The sequence below is a fragment of the Macrobrachium rosenbergii genome, chromosome 41 (assembly GCF_040412425.1).
Source record: "Macrobrachium rosenbergii isolate ZJJX-2024 chromosome 41, ASM4041242v1, whole genome shotgun sequence".
NCBI classification, from domain to species: Eukaryota; Metazoa; Arthropoda; class Malacostraca; order Decapoda; family Palaemonidae; genus Macrobrachium; species Macrobrachium rosenbergii.
Genome location: NC_089781.1, coordinates 89,307,522 through 89,328,940, shown reverse-complemented (window position 1 = coordinate 89,328,940; position 21,419 = coordinate 89,307,522). Strand labels below are relative to the sequence as shown.

Sequence of the window (21,419 nt, the reverse complement as noted above, 5' to 3'; positions counted from 1 at the left end):
TATTACAATGGTATATTTGTTGAAATATTAACTATTAGTTTGGCTCTTATTCAAGTTTACCGTGAAGGGGACAATACCCATACCTGTAGAAATTACTTAATTCTTGAGGTTTTTCAGTGTCCTTTTTTTCATGTATTGCTTTCTGCATTTTCTCTTCCTCCATTCCATTTAGTCTCTTTGCCAACCAACCAGTTTCTTACCCCCCTGTTTAGGAACATGCCGTTCTAGACAGTCATATAAAATTTGAGAATTTTGACTTGATGGTTGGGTTACAGTATGTAATTAGTATAAATACTAAATAAAAATATATTTTAGGTGTACAGAAATTGAAATTTATGAAACTAGTCTAATAAACATTGCCATTACTGTATATGGCTTGCATTTGAAGAAATCACAAAACTCACAAATTCTCTTATAAGGGTGAGTGAAGTACAAAATTATTCCTTTAATTATTTTACCTTCGTGCAGAGTAGCTTATTTAAAGCCCTAATACTGTAATATACTGTACAGCATTTTATTTTGTGCTACTGATGCCCTTTTTTTCATAATTTTATATGGTGTAGGCTTTTTCACCAGTGCATATTTTTACAGCGTGTTGTTTGCCATTTGTAATGACTTCGGAAATTCAAAAGGCATTTGTCTCCTTGTGGAGGCCTGTTGAAGAGGATGGCTTAATACCATCGCCATGTGGCCTCTCCTCCCTGATGTGCCCTCGAACTGTGATGCTCATTGCCCAGAACCCATCCTCAAAGCACCAAGATGCAGCATGGAAGAAGATGGAGGAATTTATTTCTTTACTAGTGTCTTCAAATTTAATCAGCCCAGTATCACTGCAGGAACAATGTGTATCACTACTGAGGCATTCATGGCCAGAGGTAAATTTATTGGGTACTTTTAAGTTTCTTTGGGAAGTTTGCATTTTTATTCTATCTGTTTATTAGGTACTGCTTTATACTCTTCACGTTTCATTTAAGTCTCATCCCGCTGACTTGAGTCGCTTCACCCTCTTGGAATAGCCACTTCTCATTTAAGAGCAATTTCCTGGAACTAGTCATAGGAGAATAGAAGTACCTATATGGGGAGGTTCAAGTGCTTTGCATGAGCGATAGGTGAAATTTAGAACAATGTGAAGTTGAAGTTTTACAGCTACGTGGAAAGAGTCCAAAGGGGATGGATGAAAAGTCAAAAGTTGGAAGCAATGCAGTTGAGGTAAGCTGTGAAAGTGTTGGCAGTAACACTACCTCATAAACTGCTTATGTAATAAATTTACACATTCGTTAATGGTTTGGTTCTCTTTAAACTACTGAGTTTATGTTCTTTAGGAATTTGATTATTTTGAATCTTATGTATTTCATGTTCTGTAGCATTTTTTTGTGTAGTACCAGTGACCTTTATCCTGATCATTAACTTAATTTACATTTTCCTTTTATGGAGTAGCAATGCTTTCTTTCCTCCCTGATGTCACTCCCAACTCTTGCTGCCTTTGATAGTTCTCCTTTAGTAATACAAAACAGAACATGGAGTAAGTGGAGGTGTAAAATAAAAAAACAGTACAGTATTCATTTAGAATTGTATAAAACTGTAGTGGCAAGTATTGCATCTGCAGTTAAGTTTTGTTGCCTTAATAGAAATTTTATATTTCAGGGAGTTTTGGCTGGTTTATCATCTTGCATTAAAGGAATCTCCAAGAACTGTAACAGGCAGAACTTTGCAGACGATTCAACGTTCACAGAACTTTTGGAATGGGTTGGTTGGGTATGTGGAGAAATGGAGGAGTTTCCCGATTTAATTTAATGGTACTTAAGTGAGCTGTAATACTCCAAATCTTATTTCATGAAAGCTAAGTATACACACCAGGAAAACTAACGAAAGTAACAGATGTGACAAGTTCACTTACCAGTAAAATTAAAAGAAATTAATGATTAAATCAGGATACACAAGTTATGTAATTGTCTTTTGATCAGTTTGCTTTTCAGTTTTAACAAATTTTCAGTTGTCAATTGTAGCTTTGTTAGTTTTTTGGCCTCATTGTCATAAGACTGCAATTGCAGATGTGTGATAAGATCTAAGATAAATGAATATCTTTGATACTACTGTGAATAATATTGAAAACGATATTAAAAGGTTGTAGTTTTTTTTCTTATAGTAAATCGTATTCAAAATTTTTCCGGTCACCCTTTGAAATTTTAAAAAGGGTTTTCAGTTAAGTTTCTTGACAAACTTGAATTCTGTATTGTGATTGTTTCTTTAGGTTTATAAAGAAACTATCTAGTGATAGTGATTTAAAAATTATTGGCTAAACTGTTGAACCTTAATTGTAAATAGATTTTTTCACTGTTTTATATTGATGTGCTTCCCTATGGTCTTTTGACACCGTTGTGATTATTCTGGTCCTGGTAATGGAAACAGTAATGGATTTTAAAGTTCATTTTAAACACTTTTTATAAGTAATTGCACATCTCTCTATTCATCAGTGAAAAACTTTCATGTTACCATTATCTATGCTCTCTTTGGCTGATGCTGCTGTTGCTCTTGTACTATATGTACTCTATTCCTATTTATCCCAGAATATTGTGCAACGTGCTGTTTCCATTTCTTATTGATTCATAGTGAATCTTGTTATAAAATTCTAAGATTTTATTTTATAAGCCCAATTGAGAACTGCAGTTATGGACACCAAATGCTTTAAAGGCTTTATGATTAAAGTCATAAGATAAGCAGACTGTGCTTGTACTTTATGTTTGATTTTCCTATTTTTGTTGTGTGTATCTAGGTAGAAAAATTAAAGCTTTTCTATGTGGATATGTATGAGAACTAAACCCATACACCTGAAGCCTTAGTACTTTCATTAGGTTTCTGTAGTCACCTAAATGTGACCTTCATATTTCAACACACATTGCCTAATTTGTGAATTCAAAATGATTTGATGCATGTGTATAGTTTTTGAAAATCAGTGAAGACATTTTGGGGGATATGGGGTGAAAGAATTAAACAGACTATTCCTGCCATCATTTTACTTAACTTTGCATTACAATGATATAGTCATAGCAAGGAGATATATAAATTAAAAAATAATTAACCACTCAGATTTACAAACTAAGTAATCATATTTCATCTTAGAAAGAAACCAACTACAATTTATATTCTACACTTAACACTCCCACATAGTTGATTTTATTGTTTGATTACAAATCCATTGATTATGAATTGCAGTTTAATTGGGTAGAATGCATCTGGGTGGCCAAAGCAAATTGTTTCAAAAGTAGATTCCATTGCACTTCCCACTCCAGGAAGTGAAGCCACTATCATTCTGTCCCTAAACCTAAAACTGATTGGTTACCATTCTCTTCACGACTACTAAGTGTATCTACAGTGTTTTGTGGTGTGCCACTGACAGTTTTTCATTTTCAGTGCATTTTCATCCCATTTCACTCGACAGTTGTGATGTGCCATAGACAGTGTCATTTTCAGTGCATTTTCATCCCATTCCGCTTGACCGCTAAGTGGAAAAGTAACATCCCTGTTAACAAGGGCAAAGGTTAGAATATTCTTCACGGTAGATATACTTAAATAGGGATGCAGCTTCACAAGATCTATGATTTGTTGTCCTTAAGAGTCCCATTTACTAACTGTTTTGAAACCATTGGGACCTGACCTGGAGGACTTTGTTCAGGCATTGAAAGAGAAATTTATTTCTACTGCCATCATTACCTTCAGTGTTGCAACTTCTTTATCATTATCATGCACTCTTGCTGCTTCTCAACCAAAGTCACCTTGCCTTTCAGTCAGTGCCGATCTATGAAACCATACCAACAGCAGGCTTTGGTTGTGCCTTTGAGGTCCTGCCCTCTTTCTCTCCACATCAGTGCTGTTCAACTTCTTAGCCATATATAGTTGAACTTGCCCTTTCATCCAGGAGGTTGAAAGAAGTCTTCCTTCAAGTCTCCTGTCAAGGATGGATGCAGGTAAAGTTATGTCGCCCCCTCTACCCTCCCCTCTTAAGGTCATGAACTGTCCTTGGTAAATTGTTAAGTCCTGGGAGTCCATCAGTGCAAAGCCCTAATTGTTGGGGGTTTTCTGCTTCAGCAACCAGTTGTCATTTCTTGATTTGGGTCCCCAACCCACGTTTAGTCCTTATTACCTTTGATACTTGCCTCCCCAATCCTATAAAGCAAGAAAGACAATAGCCATCCATGAATAATATATTGAAAGTACTGAGGTAGCATATTACAGTGAGCTGACTAAGAGAGTTTGTCATTGAGGAGACAACAGGATTATTAAACAAACAACTGAAGGAATTCTAAAACACCCCAAGGATTAGAAGAGTATAAACTTGGACTTACTGGGCTGGCTGGCAAGCTGATCTTGAGTGCCAGTTCAGATACAGGATTGGACAACTCGACAAATGCTATTCCAGCTGGCAGACTCTTCAAATCTTCAAGCCCAGCATTCTCACAGATGCAGGAATCCAAAGGAAAAATATTACATGTCACAGCAGTAATCATGGGAATATTCATACATGCTTGACCTTGTAAGTGATCTGGCCAGTGCTAATCAGTTCTGAGTACAAACCAGCAGTCACTCAACAGACAAGCAAGCACTAGAGCTGGAACAGTAAATTCAGCAGCACATTTCTTTCTTGTTTCTATAAATCTTCTGCTGAAAACTCTTATGGACAGAGTCAACAGATTATAATGCCAAGAGGGTTTCAAAGGGAAATCAGCTTGCAGAAAGAGAAGTTATAGGAAAAGGTAATAAGTATGGGGGAATAAAAAAAATACACACCTGAAATTCAGGAGACATCCACAGAGAGCAGGAATGAACTTGCTCCTTGCTTAAATATTTGAATATCAGAGGATTCCATAACTGCACTAGACAAATTATTTCTAGTAGCCAAGATAAACCCCTAGCACACAGTAGTAGTGGTAAGCTTGATGCTAGAAAACATCACTCTGTAGCAGCAGTCTGCCTACTGTTGCAAGCAAAAAAAGCCTAGGTCAGATAAAGAAAAGACAGAGGATGTTAATCACTGTAGCACGTTTTGTGTAACAAAATGAACTCTACATCTATGCCACAAGTTGAAGAGTTGGCAAAATAAACCTGGCTGATGACACAGCACTATCCAAGAGTTTGAGATGAGTCAGCATCAGAAGACCACACTAGAGAACAGTCCTAAAAAAGAAGCATTCAAAAACATTTCTACAAGATACCAACTTTTTGAGAAACAAGACCAATACAGTATTATATAAATGCTCTTAAGTCAATTTCATATTAGGCTAACCTGTATTTGGAAAGCCAAGGAATTAAGGTTTGGTTCAGCATGCTGCAAAACATCCTCTATTTACATTTAAACTTTACCTCACTACAACCCCACTGAACATGTGTTGCCTCCCTTGCACAGATATTCTAGCAGCACCAGTTTGAACTGTTCAAGACTGACAGTACCAGACCTGCCATAAGACTCACTCATTCTTCAGTGAGAGTCCACAGAATGAACAGTCACTTAATCCCACTCCTAGACTTAGGCAGTTTGTGCTTTTCACAATTTTGCTGTTTAAAAATATTCTTCAATCTATTTATACTCTTTTCTATTAATTGTGCAATGAACTTGGTTCTGTTCATTTGTACTAACCCTTAAACGCCGAGCCTCTATTTACAAAAATGTCTCCCATATGCCGGCGGCGTTCGGGAGTTAGCGCCAAAGCGGAAAAAAAGTTTTTTTCAAAAAATCACAGCACGCTTAGTTTTTAAGATTAAGAGTTCATTTTTGGCTCCTCTTTTTTTGTCATTGCCTGAAGTTTAGTATGCAACCATCAGAAATGAAAAAAATATCATTATCATATATAAATATTGGAATATATGACAGCGCAAAAAAAAATTTCATATATAATTGTATACAACACGTGCTGTAAGCAAGACGGTTAAAGCTAACGGGTTATTTTTTTTTCTTTGTATTGTACACTAAATTGCGATGATTTTGGTATATAACAAATTGTAAAACGATCAAAGCAACACAGAAAATATTATCACAAAATGATGCATGAATTCGTAACGCGCAGACGTAAAAAATTTTTTCAAAAATTCACCATAAATCGAAATATTGTGCTAGAGACTTCCCGTTTGTTGAAAAATGAAGCTAATTGATTGAATATTACTAGACTGTAAGTGTTTTAGCTTACAATTGCAGTTTTCGACCATTTCGGTCGAGTTAAAGTTGACCGAAAGTAGAATTTTTTCTATTTATCGTGATTTATATGAAAATATTTCAAAACTGATAAAAGCTACAACCATGAGCTATTTTCTGTTGCATTGTACATGAAATTACGCACATTTTCATATATAAAACTTTATGTAACGACTAATATAAAACGGTGCAAACATTACGACAACGTGACGAAAGAATTTCTGAGATGTTCGGCCGAGTCACCGCGCGCAGACGTAAGGAAAATTTTTTTTTTTCTTTTTTTTTTTTCAGAAATTCACCATAAATCGAAATATTGTGCTAGAGACTTCCAGTTTGTTGAAAAATGAAGGTACATGATTGAATATTACTAGAATGTAAGAGTTTTAGATTACAATTGCTTTTTTGACCATTTCGGGTCGAGTCAAAGTTGACCGAAGGTTGAAATTTTGGCAATTATCGTGGTTTATATGAAAATATTTCCAAACTGACAAAAGCTACAACCATGGGTTGTATGTTGCTGTATTTTACATGAAATTGCACACATTTTCATATATAAAACTTTATGTAACGACTAATATAAAACGGTGCAAACATTATGACAACGTGATGAAAGAATTTCTGAGATGTTCGGCCGAAATCACCGCGGCGGACGTAAGGAAAATGTTTTTTCAAAAATTCACCATAAATCGAAATATTGTGCTAGAGACTTCCAATTTATTGCAAAATGAAGGTAAATGATTGAATATTACTATAATGTAAGACTTTTAGCTTACAATTGCGTTTTTTCACCATTTTGGTCGAAAGTTAAAGTTGACCAAGGTTGAAATTTTGGCAGTTATCGTGATTTATGTGAAAATATTTCAAAACTGATAAAAGCTACAACCATGAGCTATTTTCTGTTGTATTCTACATGAAATTGCGCACATTTTCATATATAAAAGTTTATGTAACGACTAATGTAAAACGATGCAAACATTACGACAATGTGACGAAAGAATTTCTGAGATGTTCGGCCAAGTTACCGCGCACAGACGTAAGGAAAAATGTTTTTTTTTTTTTTTCAGAAATTCACCATAAATCGAAATATTGTGCTAGAGACTTCCAATTTATTGCAAAATGAAGGTAAATGATTGAATATTACTATAATGTAAGACTTTTAGCTTACAATTGCGTTTTTACCATTTCGGTCGAAAGTTAAAGTTGACCGAAGGTTGAAATTTTGGCAGTTATCGTGATTTATGTGAAAATATTTCAAAACTGATAAAAGCTACAACCATGAGCTATTTTCTGTTGTATTCTACATGAAATTGCGCACATTTTCATATATAAAAGTTTATGTAACGACTAATGTAAAACGATGCAAACATTACGACAATGTGACGAAAGAATTTCTGAGATGTTCGCCAAGTTACCGCAAGACAGACGTAAGGAAAAATGTTTTTTTTTTTTCAGAAATTCACCATAAATCGAAATATTGTGCTAGAGACTTCCAGTTTGTTGAAAAATGAAGGTACATGATTGAATACTACTAGAATGTAAAAGTTTTAGCTTATAATTGCGTTTTTTTACCATTTCAGTCGAGTTAAAGTTGACCGAAGCTTGAAATTTTGGCAGTTATCGTGATTTATATGAAAATATTTCAAAACTGATAAAAGCTACAACCATGAGTTATTTTCTGTTGTATTCTACATGAAATTGCGCACATTTCCATATATAAAACTTTATGTAACGACTAATATAAACGGTGCAAACATTACGATAACGTGCGAAAGAATTTCTGGCGCGGACATAAGGAAAAGTTTTTTCAAAAATTCACCATAAATCGAAATATTGTGCTAGAGACTTCCAATTTGTTGCAAAATGAAGCTAAATGATTGAATATTACTAGAATGTAAGAGTTTTAGATTACAATTGCTTTTTTTGACCATTTCGGTCGAGTCAAAGTTGACCGAAGGTTGAAATTTTGGCAATTATCGTGGTTTATATGAAAATATTTCCAAATTGACAAAAGCTACAACCATGGGTTGTATGTTGCTGTATTTTACATGAAATTGCACACATTTTCATATATAAAACTATGTAACGGCTAATATAAAACAGTGCAAAACTTACGACAAAATGACGAAAGAATTTCTGAAATTTTCAGCCGAGTTACCGCAAGGGCGTAAGGAAAAAGTTTTTTTCAAAAATTCACCATGTATCGAAATATTGTGCTAGAGACTTCCAATTTGTTGCAAAATGAAGGTAAATGATTGAATATTACTAGAATGTAAGAGTTTTAGCTTACAATTGCGTTTTTCGACCATTTCGGTCGAGTCAAAGTTGACTGAAGGTTGAAATTTTTTGTAGTCGATGTACGGTACATCAACTCGGCACCCAACAGACAATTTTAGTCGACGTATGATACGTCCAGTCGGCGTTTAAGGGTTAATTGTTATTGTGTTTTGCTTAATTTTATTGGATTTTCATTTAGTTCAATTCTCTCTTTCCTATCATGCTAGAGAATTCTGTTCCTTTTACAATGCAACTGCATAGCAAGGATTCTCATCTCTGCCCATCATGTTTGGATCTACAGTGCTTAACCAAACTCACAAGCAGTGAGTGCTGTAATTAGTCCATAGGTCACTGGTTCCTGTTTGCTTAAGAAAGGCTGCACAAGCACCATACTCCAAGGGCCTCTGTGGACACCACCTGGGACTCCATGGCTGCTGGTTGTCTCATGTCCCCAGTTCCTATTCCTTCTGTCAAGAAGTTGTTTTCTTCAGATGATGCCTCAATCATTGCCCTTCCTCTGCCTCCTGTAAAGTCATGGAGTTGCTGCGTGGTCAAGAAGAAAACTGTGGCCTGCGCTTTGTGTTGCTACCATGAAAACTTTTGAGGAGTGTCCTCCACGTAAAATCCCCAGGCTTTTCAATTGCTCTCCATGCCGTCACTCCTAGAAGGGGTTTTGACTACTACTGCTGAACTGGTTCTCTCCCATCACTATGGTTATGCCACTAACCTGTCACCTGAGCCTTCTGCAGTCATTTCATCTCCTAGTGCAGAATTACTTGGGTCTAGAGAAGTTCATGAACAGTCCTATCTTGCCTCAAACTTTACACCTTCAATCTTGCAGTGATAACCAAGCACATAAGGTTGATATTGCTCTTCCAGAGGAGACTAAGATTCAGCTTAGTACTGTACACTCTTAATTTGGATTGAAAATGCCCATATAAAGGAGAATGTTGCTTAATTTTCTTTCAGTCGATACTTCAATTACAGTCTTGTAAGATGCAACATTTTTTGCAAATATTTCCTATTGTTGCAGCACACGCCAATTGGGGCTAGAAGAATGCCTCCAGCTTATTTTTCCCATGCTTGGATTTTTGTTCACACAAGAAAAAGTTTTCGGGAAAACTGTTAAGCCGCTAGGATTCCCTAGGTTGCATGGGTTAATATGTAACATTCATTTTCATTGATGACCATTTGGATGAGACATTTATTTTCAGTAATAAGCATCAAAGAACCAGATGGTAAGCCTAGATCATAGTTCAAGAATCAGAAGCAGAAAGACCCTTCACATTATCCGAGGTGAGACTGACAATGATATATTTGTCCCTTAAACTGCAAGGTGACAATCACAATACTCTGACAAACTACTTAACAGGTTTTGATGTAGGAAAAATCTATTTTTGGTAGTCGCTGTCTCGTCCTCAAAGGAGTTACCCCCATGGTGTGCCAGTGCTCCCATGGTGACTAGACTAGTATCAAAGAAATATTTTTATAGCATGGTCTTGTAGCCGGGTATTGTGTCGTAATGAAAACACTATGACACGTGATAGAGTATAATGGACTCAAAGATAAGAGGGCATTTTCCCTTATCTTCAGCGAAGCTGAACCCAGTTTTTCCTACGTCAAAACTGCAGGAAGTGACTATTACATGCGCGTCTGCCATCTTGTTTTACGACCGGGCAGGCAAAAGACCATCTCCATTACTCTCTGCTGGTCAATGTAGGATTATCCCTTGCCCAAATCCCATGTCTTTTGTCAGGGAAGTGGGAGGGTTTTGAGGACTCAACAGCGACTACCAAAAATAGGTTTTTCCTACGTCAAAACCTGTTTTTTGATAGCGTAGTTGCTGTCTCGTCCTCAAAGGAGCTCTACCAAAGAAATTGACAGGTGACAAAAGGCTTAAGCTCTTAAGATTTAAATTCCAAACAACCCAAAGAAAAAACATTTATGGTCCAAGGTCAAGTCACAAGTTTCAAGCCTCATTCCTTATTCTAAAAAACCTTTTGGGGTTTTGGAAACAAGAAATGAGAAACTAAACAAGAACTTACACTTTTAGGGTGAAGTTCTGAAGTGACTTACCTAAGTATGCTGCGTGTGGTTGCAGTCTTTTCGTATCTTTCCCAGCAATAGTCAGCATACTCACGCGTTAGGAAGACCCCTGGTTTTCTGCTGTAGAGCCTATGGGGTCGGGACTAACCATTCCACCTACTGACATGCAGTGTAGACGAATTTGTTCGAGCTCATGGCAGTAATGTTTTAAGAACACTGTCTCTGATGCCCACCCTGTACTTTCAGAGACTTCTTCAAAGGAGACATTTCTGAAGAAGGCCAATGATGTACTTACTTTCCTTATGTCATGTGACCTGGGAAAGGAGTGTGGGTTTGCTTTTTTGATTAGGGGCACTAAACTTATTCTTAGCCCTTGTAGAGAGAGTGGTTTATTCGTGCTAGGGTGTAGGAAAATCGGACCTTCTGGGATGTTTGCCGTGACCTCTAGGTAACCCTTAAGTGCTTGAACTGGGCATAATGTTTTGTCTGCTAAATTAAGTTTCCTTATAAGAATAGATTTCCTTTTTAAAGGATCCTCATTCTTGGCCAGGAATGATGGGCCTGGGGACAATAATAAATGATTATCAACAGTTTGCGATATATCGTCCCTGTCGAAGAGAGCCCAGTTCACTAATACGGGCCCCTGAAGCTAATGCAATTAGGAAGATCGCCTTTTGTAGTTTGAGAGTTGCGGTTGTATTGGATCCACTGAACTGAGGAGTAGATAGAAGTCCAAGTACCTTGTTCAGGGACCAAGTAATTGGGAGTCTTTCGGGAGCAGGTCTTTGTAGAGCAAAAGACTGTAGAAGGGAAGTAACGACTTCTATGCTGGAGTCAATCCCGAATCCATAAAGCAAGGGTTCTGATAATGCTGTCTTGTATGACATGATTGTTGTAACCGCAAGGCGTTTGTCTTCAAAAAGATATATCATAAAATTTAAAAGTGTTTCTATAGAAATTTCAACTGGGCTCTCAGTATGGATATAATCTAACCATATCTTCCATACGGACTGGTATTGTCGGATAGATGATGTCCGTAACTTTTGCACTAGGTACCTAGCAATGTTGGGCGAGTAGTTTTCACGGTAGAAAAAGTTTAAAAAATCCACACGTGAAGGTCTCGGCTCAGAAAGGAGGATGCGTAAATAATTTTCCCTACTACTTTCTGGGATAGTACAACGGACGACAGTGGAATTGATCTTTTCGCCGCTGTTGAAGTGATAGGAACCAATGTCTGTTTGGCCAATTTAGGGCTATTAAGTAAGCTGTTCCTTTGAAGGTTAGAGTTTGCTCAAAACCTTCAAATCTGGGACAATGGCGGAAAAAGATGTATCGTCTTCCAATTGTTCCAGTCTTGTAGGAAGGCATCTCTTGCTATTGCTCGATTGTCCAAGTTCGGAGATACATATACTGGAAGTTTGTGGTTCTCGTATGTGGCGAACAGGTCCACTTCCGGTTGTGGAAGCATGTTGGCTATTGTTTGGAAAGAGTGGTTGTCCAACATCCACTCCGTTGAGGCTGTCGTTTTCCTCGATAGAGAGAGTGCTATTACATTGAGAGACCCTGTGAGGTGAATTGCAGACAGGTGCCACTTCTTTACTTGTGCCATCCGAAGAATGGCAAGCATTACCATGTTGAGAGGAGGTGAACGTGATCCCGATCTCTTGATGCAGGACACTGCAGTCGTGTTGTCTAGGACCAACAGAATGTGTCTCTCTTCTGGAGGTTTGAGTTTTTTGAGAGACAAAAACGTAGCCATCAGTTCCAATGTCCTCCCCAACCTGTCAATGAGGCATCTGTGTGTCTTGTCACTCTTACAGATGGACTGGTTAATTTTGCAGATTTCACTCCCAACATATGCCATCTGCAGCATAAATCTCCATCATCCTTCAACTTTTGGCTTTCATTTACTCCTTCACTTAATCACTGTCCTTTTACTGGATGACAGCAATGTCTTCAAAGGAATAATACAGTACAGACTTGTGCATTTTACCAACATCACTTATTTGGGTAGCAGCATTAAAGATGCCAGGAGCATAATGATACTTAATGATTCTTAAAACTACTGGTTCTTCTTAACTCAAATTGGTCAAAAATAGAACTGTAGCATATCCTCGCACCTATCTAATGACTGCTTATGTAAAATATCAGGTTTGCATTACTTTTGGGGATTTAATTTTTATAGGTATGACCTTGTAAAGGTAGCCTATGACCTCTTTAAGACCATCAAAAGTTTCGTAATTGCATCTCTTAATTCACTGCATCAGGGTGGTAATGATAGCTGGATTGAGGATGTAAAAGGTCTCCTCATAGTAAGGGAAACTTGCCTGAGAACACTTCAAAATTTGTTACATTTACAACACCAAACCATTCTGTACAAAACAGTAAAAGTAAATTTATAGGTTATTATGGAAAAAATTAAAATTTTTGCATTTTCTATCCCTTACCCTATAAGTTTTTAATCTCTTCCCCTAATCGTTGTATGACATCTAGTACATGGTCCATATGTTCTTTAGTTGGAGGTGGGAAGCAGTAGTTAACCACACGTAAGAAATTTACCAAACCTTTATTTGGCATTGGCTGATAACCAATCATTAGTTCTCCATTTTCAACCATCTTTGCCTTGAGTTTTGGTGCTACCTGTTGAAGACATTAAGAAAATGCTACTGTTATGAGACAGTAATTAACAACCCCCACATTTAGATTTATCAAGAAAATGTATGGTCACAAGTCTTATCTTTAAGACTGATGAACATACAAATATAAGGACAATGAGCACCAGAACTAAGTATTCAAGAGCTAATCAAAGGCTTTCTCTACAAAGATTATTATTCTGACTTTTATCTTTAACCGATTGTAAGTATTTCCACCTGTAATCTACACTTATGCAAATTCCAATTAAGATCCGATGTTAATGTTTTTAATTATTGTCGTAGTCAATGGCAATCTTACATTATTGTTTGCTTTTTATATTTTCACAATAATTGGTACATTAAACAGGATAATTTTTTGTGTGTCAGTAATTGGTACATCAAACAGGATACTAGGAAATATTTTATAAAATTATTTTCTTAACCCGAAGACAACATTAAGTTCATAAAAAATTCTAATTGATAAATGGGGATTAACTTTCACTGTCGAATGCATCATGTACAAAAAAAGGCAAAACTAATTTTCAACACTGGCTTGTCTACAGTACTTTTGTAGTTAAATAGATTCTACACAACTTGGATTTCACACAAAAAAATAATAAAGCTGAAGTTTTAGTGGCACTGGAAAATAACCACAAGTTTACTAACCTGTGAAAGTCTGTTCCACCACTCTGGGGTTTCTGGTTGGTGTCTCAGACAGGTAGGAATGTACCAGAAGCAAACATTTGTACACTGAGGTGCATCCAAAACTGCTCGGAAACCTGGTCTAGTTTGAATTTGATCATGCAAGTATCTGTAAAAAAAATTACTTATACTATGGTTTATCAGTTTTGTAGTTAAAAAACAACTGCCTGTTCAAGATTTGTGACAAAAGCATTTAGGCAAATTTTTTATCAAAAGGCTGCGTTTAATCATTTAGAAGTGTAATTGTGTTCATGTTTAGGTGTTCATCTCAAACATGTGCAATTCACTTAAATGAGGGCTATTTTCCCATACCATGAAGTTTCACGATGACCGCATTTATGTACCCTAGAACCATGTATATTTAGCATCACCCAAGAGGCTACAAAAGTTACAAACAATGGGTGAGCCAGTAGTACACCTAAAGGAAATAGCTAACGAACAAAAAACACTAAAAAATGTACTTACTCTGATGCACTAAAAGCTGCATCCACTCTTCGTTCCATTTCACTTAGACCATGCGAACTCAAAAGGAAGTAAAATTTAAAAGCATCTACTTTGCGGCCACACTGAAAACTTTTGTCTCCTGTATCAAAACTAACATCGTAAAACTTGTCTTGCTGGAACAGATATGAAGCATTTGCAGAGTTGCATTCATGCAGCATACCCTGGAATAGAGTAAAGGACATTATTTGTAAGGCTTTGCCTTTGAAATATGAAACAAAACTAAACAGCTTCCAATTAAGTTCGTATTTAATTTGGAGCTTTTCTATCCTCCCACCTTTTTTTTTTTATAATATAACCCAAGAACATTGGTAAGTATAATGAAACTTCATTTTATCATAAAAATGTCATTTTCATCCAATTCAAATTTCTACAAACCACCTTCCTAAAGTACATTCATCATCTGGGAGTACCAATGATCTCATTTGCATATCTCAAATTAAAGGAAATTCATCTGGATGATAAAACTTCATCAGAACAAGTAATGTACAATTGCCTACACAAAGGTTAGTGACAAAAACATTAAGAATTGCTATACAGTATATGATAGCCTTGTGGTCTCAGACCACCTCAAACATACCAGGACTAAATTCACATGTGTGGAATTGCCAGACCCAAATCATTGTGGAGGTAGCTATCACAATTTTTTTTTTTTTATTCTTTGACTCTTACCTGCTATCTCTACAGTGAATAATTCTCTCCAACACTATTTTGAGATTTCAATAGTTCTCACCTATGAAAAGTTTTTTTTCTCTTGGCTTGGGGGCCTTGCTAAATTAAAGGGATTCAGGTATCACTATTACAGTCATATTATTTATAGAAATATGCAGCTGTTAGGAGCCATGGAACTTGTTGCAGTATCAGTCCAGAAAATGGATACTAAAGGACAATTCTGGGATGCACCATATTTAACACTTTCATTCAACACATTCTTTTGCTAAATATTCTTGCACATTTGAGCACTTAGGTGATAAATTTGGATTCACATATGAACATTCCTGCCGAGAGTGAACTGAATTTAAGAAGTGATACTTGAATAGTTAATAAAAAAGATGTTAACTTTGTCTGCTGGCTACGGTAACCAAGATATTTACTTTAAACTGAATATTTTACAGTGGAGCCAGGACTGCTACCATCTTGCCAATTTGAATCCTAAATTATTTATGAATCCTAAAATCTATCCCAGAAGCATAGTTAATTATTTGCGAGAGAATGAATATGAAGAATAACTTCATTACTTTTCTTAAATTCACTTTCTTGGTAAAATGCAAAGGAAGTGTGCCAAACAGAGCACTTTTATTCTTCTTCAATCAGTTGGTGGCAACATCACCTCATTTTCATAAGGCCACGATGTTTGCCTTTGCTCAACCATCTTATCTGAACTTGGGACCATTACTGTACTAGCATATAAACTCCCAGGGGAAACTTGAAAAACTATGAAAAAAATATCTCTCACAAATGAGAAAGAGAATGTTATGAAAATGAAGGTTGCATATAAACCAGTAAATACCTTGTGTCTGACAATAAATGACGAACACTGAAGAGGGACTCCTAGCATCTTATGAGGGTTCCAAGCGATTGAATCCACCCTAATAGTAAAAAGTAATTGTTATCACATTGAATAAACAACACAGATTGTGACTGATATTTTCTTTTATTTTTTTATCACGCAAAAGGATTTCCAGCCAAAATCATCATCATGGATTCTTATAAAGAATATACCACTTATAAAATTTCTTAAAATAGTTTTTTTTCCCAATACCAGCCATTTTCTTGCAATGTTCTACTTTTCAGACAAAAAATAACCCATTAAACTGCGTTGTACTTAATGTGCGTTTTAGTTTTCTGTAAAAGAATACTATTGTGCCAGCTTTGTCTATCCATCTGCACTTTCTCTGTCCATCCTCAGACCTTAAAAACTGCGGAGGCTAGAGAGCTGCAATTTGGTATGTTGATCATCCACCCTCCAGTCATCAAACATTCAAATTGCAGCCCTCTAGGCTCAGTAGTTTTTATTTTATTTAAGGTTACGGTTAGCCATAATCATGCATCTGGTAATGATATAGGACAGGCCACCATCGGGCCGTGGTTGAAGTTTCCTGAGCCGCAGCTCATACAGCATTATACAAAGACCACCGAAAGGTAGATCTATTTTTGGTGGCCTTAATTATACGCTGTAGCAGCTGTACGGAAAACTCTACTGCACCGAAGAAACTTCGGTGCATTTTTTACAAGTTTGCTTTTATTGTAAAGAGATTGAAAAGCTAAGCTAATGAAGACCAATCAAAAATTACAATGAATAAAAGTACTCAAAATACAACGAATAAAAGTACTAAAAAAAAACATTGCCTGTGTATGCCTTGGAGAAGATGCTTGTGCTTCTGCGATAGTATAGCGGATCCTCCCCAGCATGCCTGGAATGACAAAGAAAGGGAACAATATATTCAATGTAGATTACTTAACTGATTAGGTTACCTACAGAAGTGATGTATGAAAACTAACTGATTAGGTTACCTACAGAAGTGATGTATAAAAACTTTAACAGAAGTCCAGTGGACAACAGAACCAGTGTCACCAATACAACCAAGACTAAATGAAATGAAAAGGTGAATAAAATCCATAAGTCTAAACCTATAGGATGAGATTTCATCACTCTTGAAGGTAGGATGGATGGATGGATGTATGATAATTAGGGGAAAAGCCCAGACACTGGGGCCAACAAGGCCATTCAGCGCCGTAATTGGCTCAAGACCTGATAGAAACTGAAGCTGTCACCATACATATATATATATTGTATTCCATAATTTACCAGAGATGGAGCAAATTCTTCACCAAATAAATGAGTACAGGTTTTGCAAAGATCCACAAAATACATGGAATAATGCATTACAGATGATATAGACACTACCTTTTTTTACTTAATGAAAAAACCTTCATACTGGTACAATTCTTTAATCATTATTACAGAATACTTCATAAATATTGATACAAGGACTTGCTTAGACAGAAAATTATATTACTTTACTGGAAAGATCATCACACTAAAATTGCCATATTTTTCTTAAACACTGACCACAACTACAATGGGAAAGTGTGATGTAAGACTTAGGTTTTAAGATTGGCAGACAAATTAACTTACATCTACATGTAGCCAAAGCTGTTCTTCCTCGCAAACATCTGCCAACTGATTGAGAGGATCACACGCTCCCAAAACTGTTGTGCCAGAACTTGCGTTCACAAAGAAAGGTTCACCACCACATTTCCTGGCATGTTTCACAGCCTCACTTAAGGCTTCAGGGAGCATTCTGCCATGTGAATCAGTGGCTACAGCTACAACATTGTTCATTCCTAGCCCCATCCATGATGCAGCTTTTTCAAATGAATAATGTGCCTAAATAAAAATTTGAAACATTAAAATAGGCCTGTGGACACACACATGTAAATAATTTAGAATACAAGTGGTCTTCCCTTTATGACTGGAATGCATTCCATCGTGATTAATCATACAGTACTGGGAGAAATTAATATTTATCTCAGCATTTTATAATTTAAGATATCCAAATAGGGATACAGTATGGATGATTGCAACCCAACCACCCCCAATACAGTATAAACCTATATTCCATGCCAAAAACACCCTAAATCTTCTAATTCATGAAGAATAAGAAACAGTGATTACTCTCACCCACCATATGACCCTGTAACAATTTAGGAAAAAAAAAAAAATTTCACAAGTGTCGAATCCAAACAAAATTTTCAACACTTGGGAGACACGCTAAGATTCAACATTTGTAACATCCATAAATACAATTGTAAAGTATACTTGCTCACTTTGCAATTCACAATGCATTGATTCAAAATCCACTTGGAAATTAACAAAACACTCAGTAGTCCAAGATTTGCATGAATAATGATGAATGTCGTACTGAAAAGACATCAGGGAACAGTGGAATGAAAACTACAATTCAGAAGAGGCTCTCAAAAGTGCAATCCAGGATACTGTCAAGAATTTTTTATTATACAGAATTTAATTTCAAGTTATTCTTCTTATGGAACATACTGCTCATATAAGGAATATTTAATCTAGCTATTGTATGAAGAATTTCAAGTTTTTATTCCACTGGCCTCACCATTAAGTTACAAAAGTCAAGTCATAGCAACTACTTGCTTAACAAAGGCTAAAAACTTGTTTGTTACAATATCCAGAATATCAAGAAATGTGTGTCCTGTACTGCAGCCATCTAAGATGATAGTACAACCACTTTCTCACCTGATCAGATGTGAATGCAATTAATGGCTTCATCCCAAAAATACCTGTAGCCTTACTTTGTGGATATCGTTGGTGTCTGGCTAACTGCATGCCATACATGTTACTCATACTACCACCTGAATAGAAAAATTTATAGAAAAATATTACTTTAGGTAATACATTGAAATGTTAGCATTATGTGCATATTCAAGGACAATTAGTAAAATGAGGTCACTGCACTTTAAATCTTTTGGAGAGCTTTAATGCAGCAATTTAAATGTGTTTAATCCCAAAGTAAATACTCTAAGTTCATGCTTATGGAAATTTAATGCATATAATATTTATAGTACAGTATATATACCTGGGCAAAATATGCCGTCGCCATCATCCCAGCCAAACAGTTTGACAAGATACTCTATAATATAATGTTCTACTAGTATAAATACTGGTGCCACCTCGAATGTGTGCCTGAAATATTCATAAACCTGTTAATACATTTGATAAGACATTCAAGTGTCAGTGGGACGGTTCTGAGCTGCGTTTACTATACTGTATACTGCTCACTGAAGATGTGTCAGTATGAAGTAACCACTTTGATTGACAAAAGTTAAGAATCCAAGTTAAATACCTTTCAAGCAAGCATATATAAATAGAGCATGCACAGTGAACTGAACAATTATTGAATGCTAAGGTCATACACTGTGCATCTTCACAGATCTTAAAAACTGTAGTAGCCATAACATTACTTTCAATTAGTTTGTTTTATAGATACAAAAAACCAAACTCACACTTACTGATTGGTATTCAGAGCCGACGACAACCACGATGCAGCAAGGCCAATCTCATCAATGCCTCCATAGAGCTGATTGTAGAAGTGAGGGTGAGTAGTCTTGACACTGTACCTCACCACCTCCTCCAGTACTTTCATTATTTCATCAGTAGATCGACTATTTTGGCCTACATTTAACTTTAACAGCTCCTGAATGTAGTTAAAAGATAAGGAAGGCTACAACCAACACTGAATTTTAACAGCTCCCGAGTTTATAAAATGAACCTTTATAACTTTTTATACATAGCTGCATGAGAATATTTAAGAAAACTATATTTTAATAGAATAAGCTATTAAGATAGTAAAAATATGAATAGGACTACCAGGTCTTCTGCACAAGTCATGAGATTTGTCAAGGTCTTGAGCAGAAATAATTAGAAGCTTTCACTACCAGCAAGTTATCATTTAATGAAATTATGGAATACACAAAAACTGAATTTTATGTTACTGTGAGAACATGACTAAAAATTCAAATCACAACTTCTGACTTAAAAAGAAACAGTTTTGACATGACCTTAAAAGTTTGTGAAATAAGGTCACTGCAACTTTAATAATCCTGGAACTGAAAATTTTCAATCAACATTGCACGTCAACTTCATTTCATAAGTATTACGGTAATTAAAAAATTCAATTACTTATGAACTAAAAGTTAACGCATGTTAAAAGAATAGATATACTGTAGTATATCTTCAAAAGGAAAAAATGGGCTAAACCATTTAAATTTTATTCAGGCATAAACTAATCCTAAATAGATACTCCCAAGAATACGCGTTTACGTAAATATGAAGTTATTAACTAACCTAGAATTTGCAGCAAAATGTCCACTTCTGAAAACTACAATACAAGCCAACAAAAATTTCCACATTCAAAATGTAATATTAGTCAGTACAGCAGATTTTCACGACTTGACCAATTTAGCTTATCTGATTAAGAAAGCAAATCATGGCCATCAGCCTGCTTCATAAAACTTAAAACATCCCACAGTCTGTTTTTAACTAGGTCACACTTACAAATGAGAATGAAAAATTAAAAAAAAACAGTAATTTGCAAGAATCCCTATAAGGCAGTAGGGGCTTAAACCAAATTTAATTCTTTTTAAGCATTTGAAATTATGATTTACACACTCCCAACAAGTTTCCATGTGATGAGTATACTGATCTACTAATTTGGTTCCTATAGACTTGAGTGCTTCTCATATAGACTGAACAAAAACTTATATCAGCAATAGATGCTTATTTCCTTATTCTTACCGAACAGTTAACTGTCAAGATAATCAGGACTAAAATTTAAGTGTTATAAACCACCAGATTGTTTAAAAGTATTTACATTGTTCCTTAACCACTGCTCTAGGCTTCTGTCTCTCAGTAACTCACCTGTAGTTCCCTTGGATGTTTAAATTCAACCACTTTTGCAGATTCATCAACACCAGTGACTAGGTTTTCCTCTAGAACCAGACTTAACACTTTATGCAAAAATTTGCCATCCATCTCACGGTTCAGGGGATCTTCTCGACTGCCCAAGGTCAAATGTCTTTGCCACACCAAAGCTGGGTGCTGCATTCTCCTCAGCAAGTTAGTGATTCTGAACATCTTCGCGAATGACATTGGGGATGTAACAAAAATCTCGTGTTCTAAGGACAACACTACATACAGTACTGACATGTTAAATTACATAACAGATGCAACATATCTAATCTGAGTCACAAAAACTTATCTCTGGACAACTTCAAACCTGCCCAAAACACTAAATATCAGCCTTCATCTCCTTTCATCAAATTACTTTACTTCGCAATAGATATTGCATAATTTTCGTTTCCTTGCGCTTTATAATTTCAATTCCCATATTTTCATATTCATAGTCTGGGTTTCATTTTCCATTTCATTTCAAATGGTCTGAAAACGGAATTAATACTTTTGTTAATTATCCCAAGAGCAAGAGACCATACCGAACTAACAGCATTTTCCGTTTACGATACAGCATTTTGTTACCAGAGACCAGTAT

At 36.0% G+C, this 21,419-nt stretch overlaps 2 protein-coding genes across 6 annotated transcripts in view; one reads left to right on the top strand and one right to left on the bottom strand.

The window, feature by feature from the left end:
• The window catches only part of dlt (codanin-1 like protein dlt), a 172,670-nt gene extending 169,937 nt beyond the window's left edge, over positions 1-2,733 (top strand). For all 3 annotated transcript variants that reach the window (XM_067084611.1, XM_067084612.1, XM_067084610.1), the window contains 2 exons: positions 592-875; positions 1,645-2,733. In XM_067084611.1, coding sequence (XP_066940712.1) covers positions 592-875; positions 1,645-1,794 — 434 coding nt within the window. In that variant the 3' untranslated portion in view covers positions 1,795-2,733. The remainder of the gene's footprint in view (positions 1-591; positions 876-1,644) is intronic.
• Positions 2,734-3,378: 645 nt separating this feature from the next.
• LOC136826981 (cysteine sulfinic acid decarboxylase-like) lies at positions 3,379-21,310 on the bottom strand. 3 transcript variants are annotated; one of them, XM_067084603.1, is made up of 11 exons: positions 20,792-21,310; positions 19,384-19,568; positions 18,951-19,057; positions 18,611-18,726; positions 17,480-17,731; positions 16,690-16,754; positions 15,851-15,929; positions 14,305-14,504; positions 13,804-13,948; positions 12,952-13,144; positions 3,379-3,520 (listed from the first exon to the last, which is right to left on the bottom strand). In XM_067084603.1, the coding sequence occupies exons 1-10, from the start codon at positions 21,077-21,079 to the stop codon at positions 12,953-12,955; spliced, it is 1,629 nt and encodes a 542-aa protein (XP_066940704.1). In that variant the 5' UTR covers positions 21,080-21,310; the 3' UTR covers positions 3,379-3,520; position 12,952. The 3 variants fall into 3 exon arrangements, with proteins under 3 accessions (XP_066940704.1, XP_066940703.1, XP_066940705.1); XM_067084602.1 differs by lacking the exon at positions 3,379-3,520 and adding an exon at positions 4,026-4,164; XM_067084604.1 differs by lacking the exon at positions 3,379-3,520 and adding an exon at positions 4,026-4,164 and having other exon boundaries at positions 19,384-19,451; positions 20,792-21,216.
• Positions 21,311-21,419: the final 109 nt, after the last annotated feature.

Coding starts and splice junctions, on each gene's coding strand:
- LOC136826981 (XM_067084603.1), bottom strand. CDS start 21,079: ATGTCAGTACTGTATGTAGTGTTGTCCTTAGAACACGAGATTTTTGTT. Junction 16,755..17,479: donor AGCTTTGGCTACATGTAGAT/GTAAGTTAATTT, acceptor TTGTCATTCCAG/GCATGCTGGGGAGGATCCGC. Junction 15,930..16,689: donor CTTCTCCAAGGCATACACAG/GCAATGTTTTTT, acceptor TTTTACTATTAG/GGTGGATTCAATCGCTTGGA.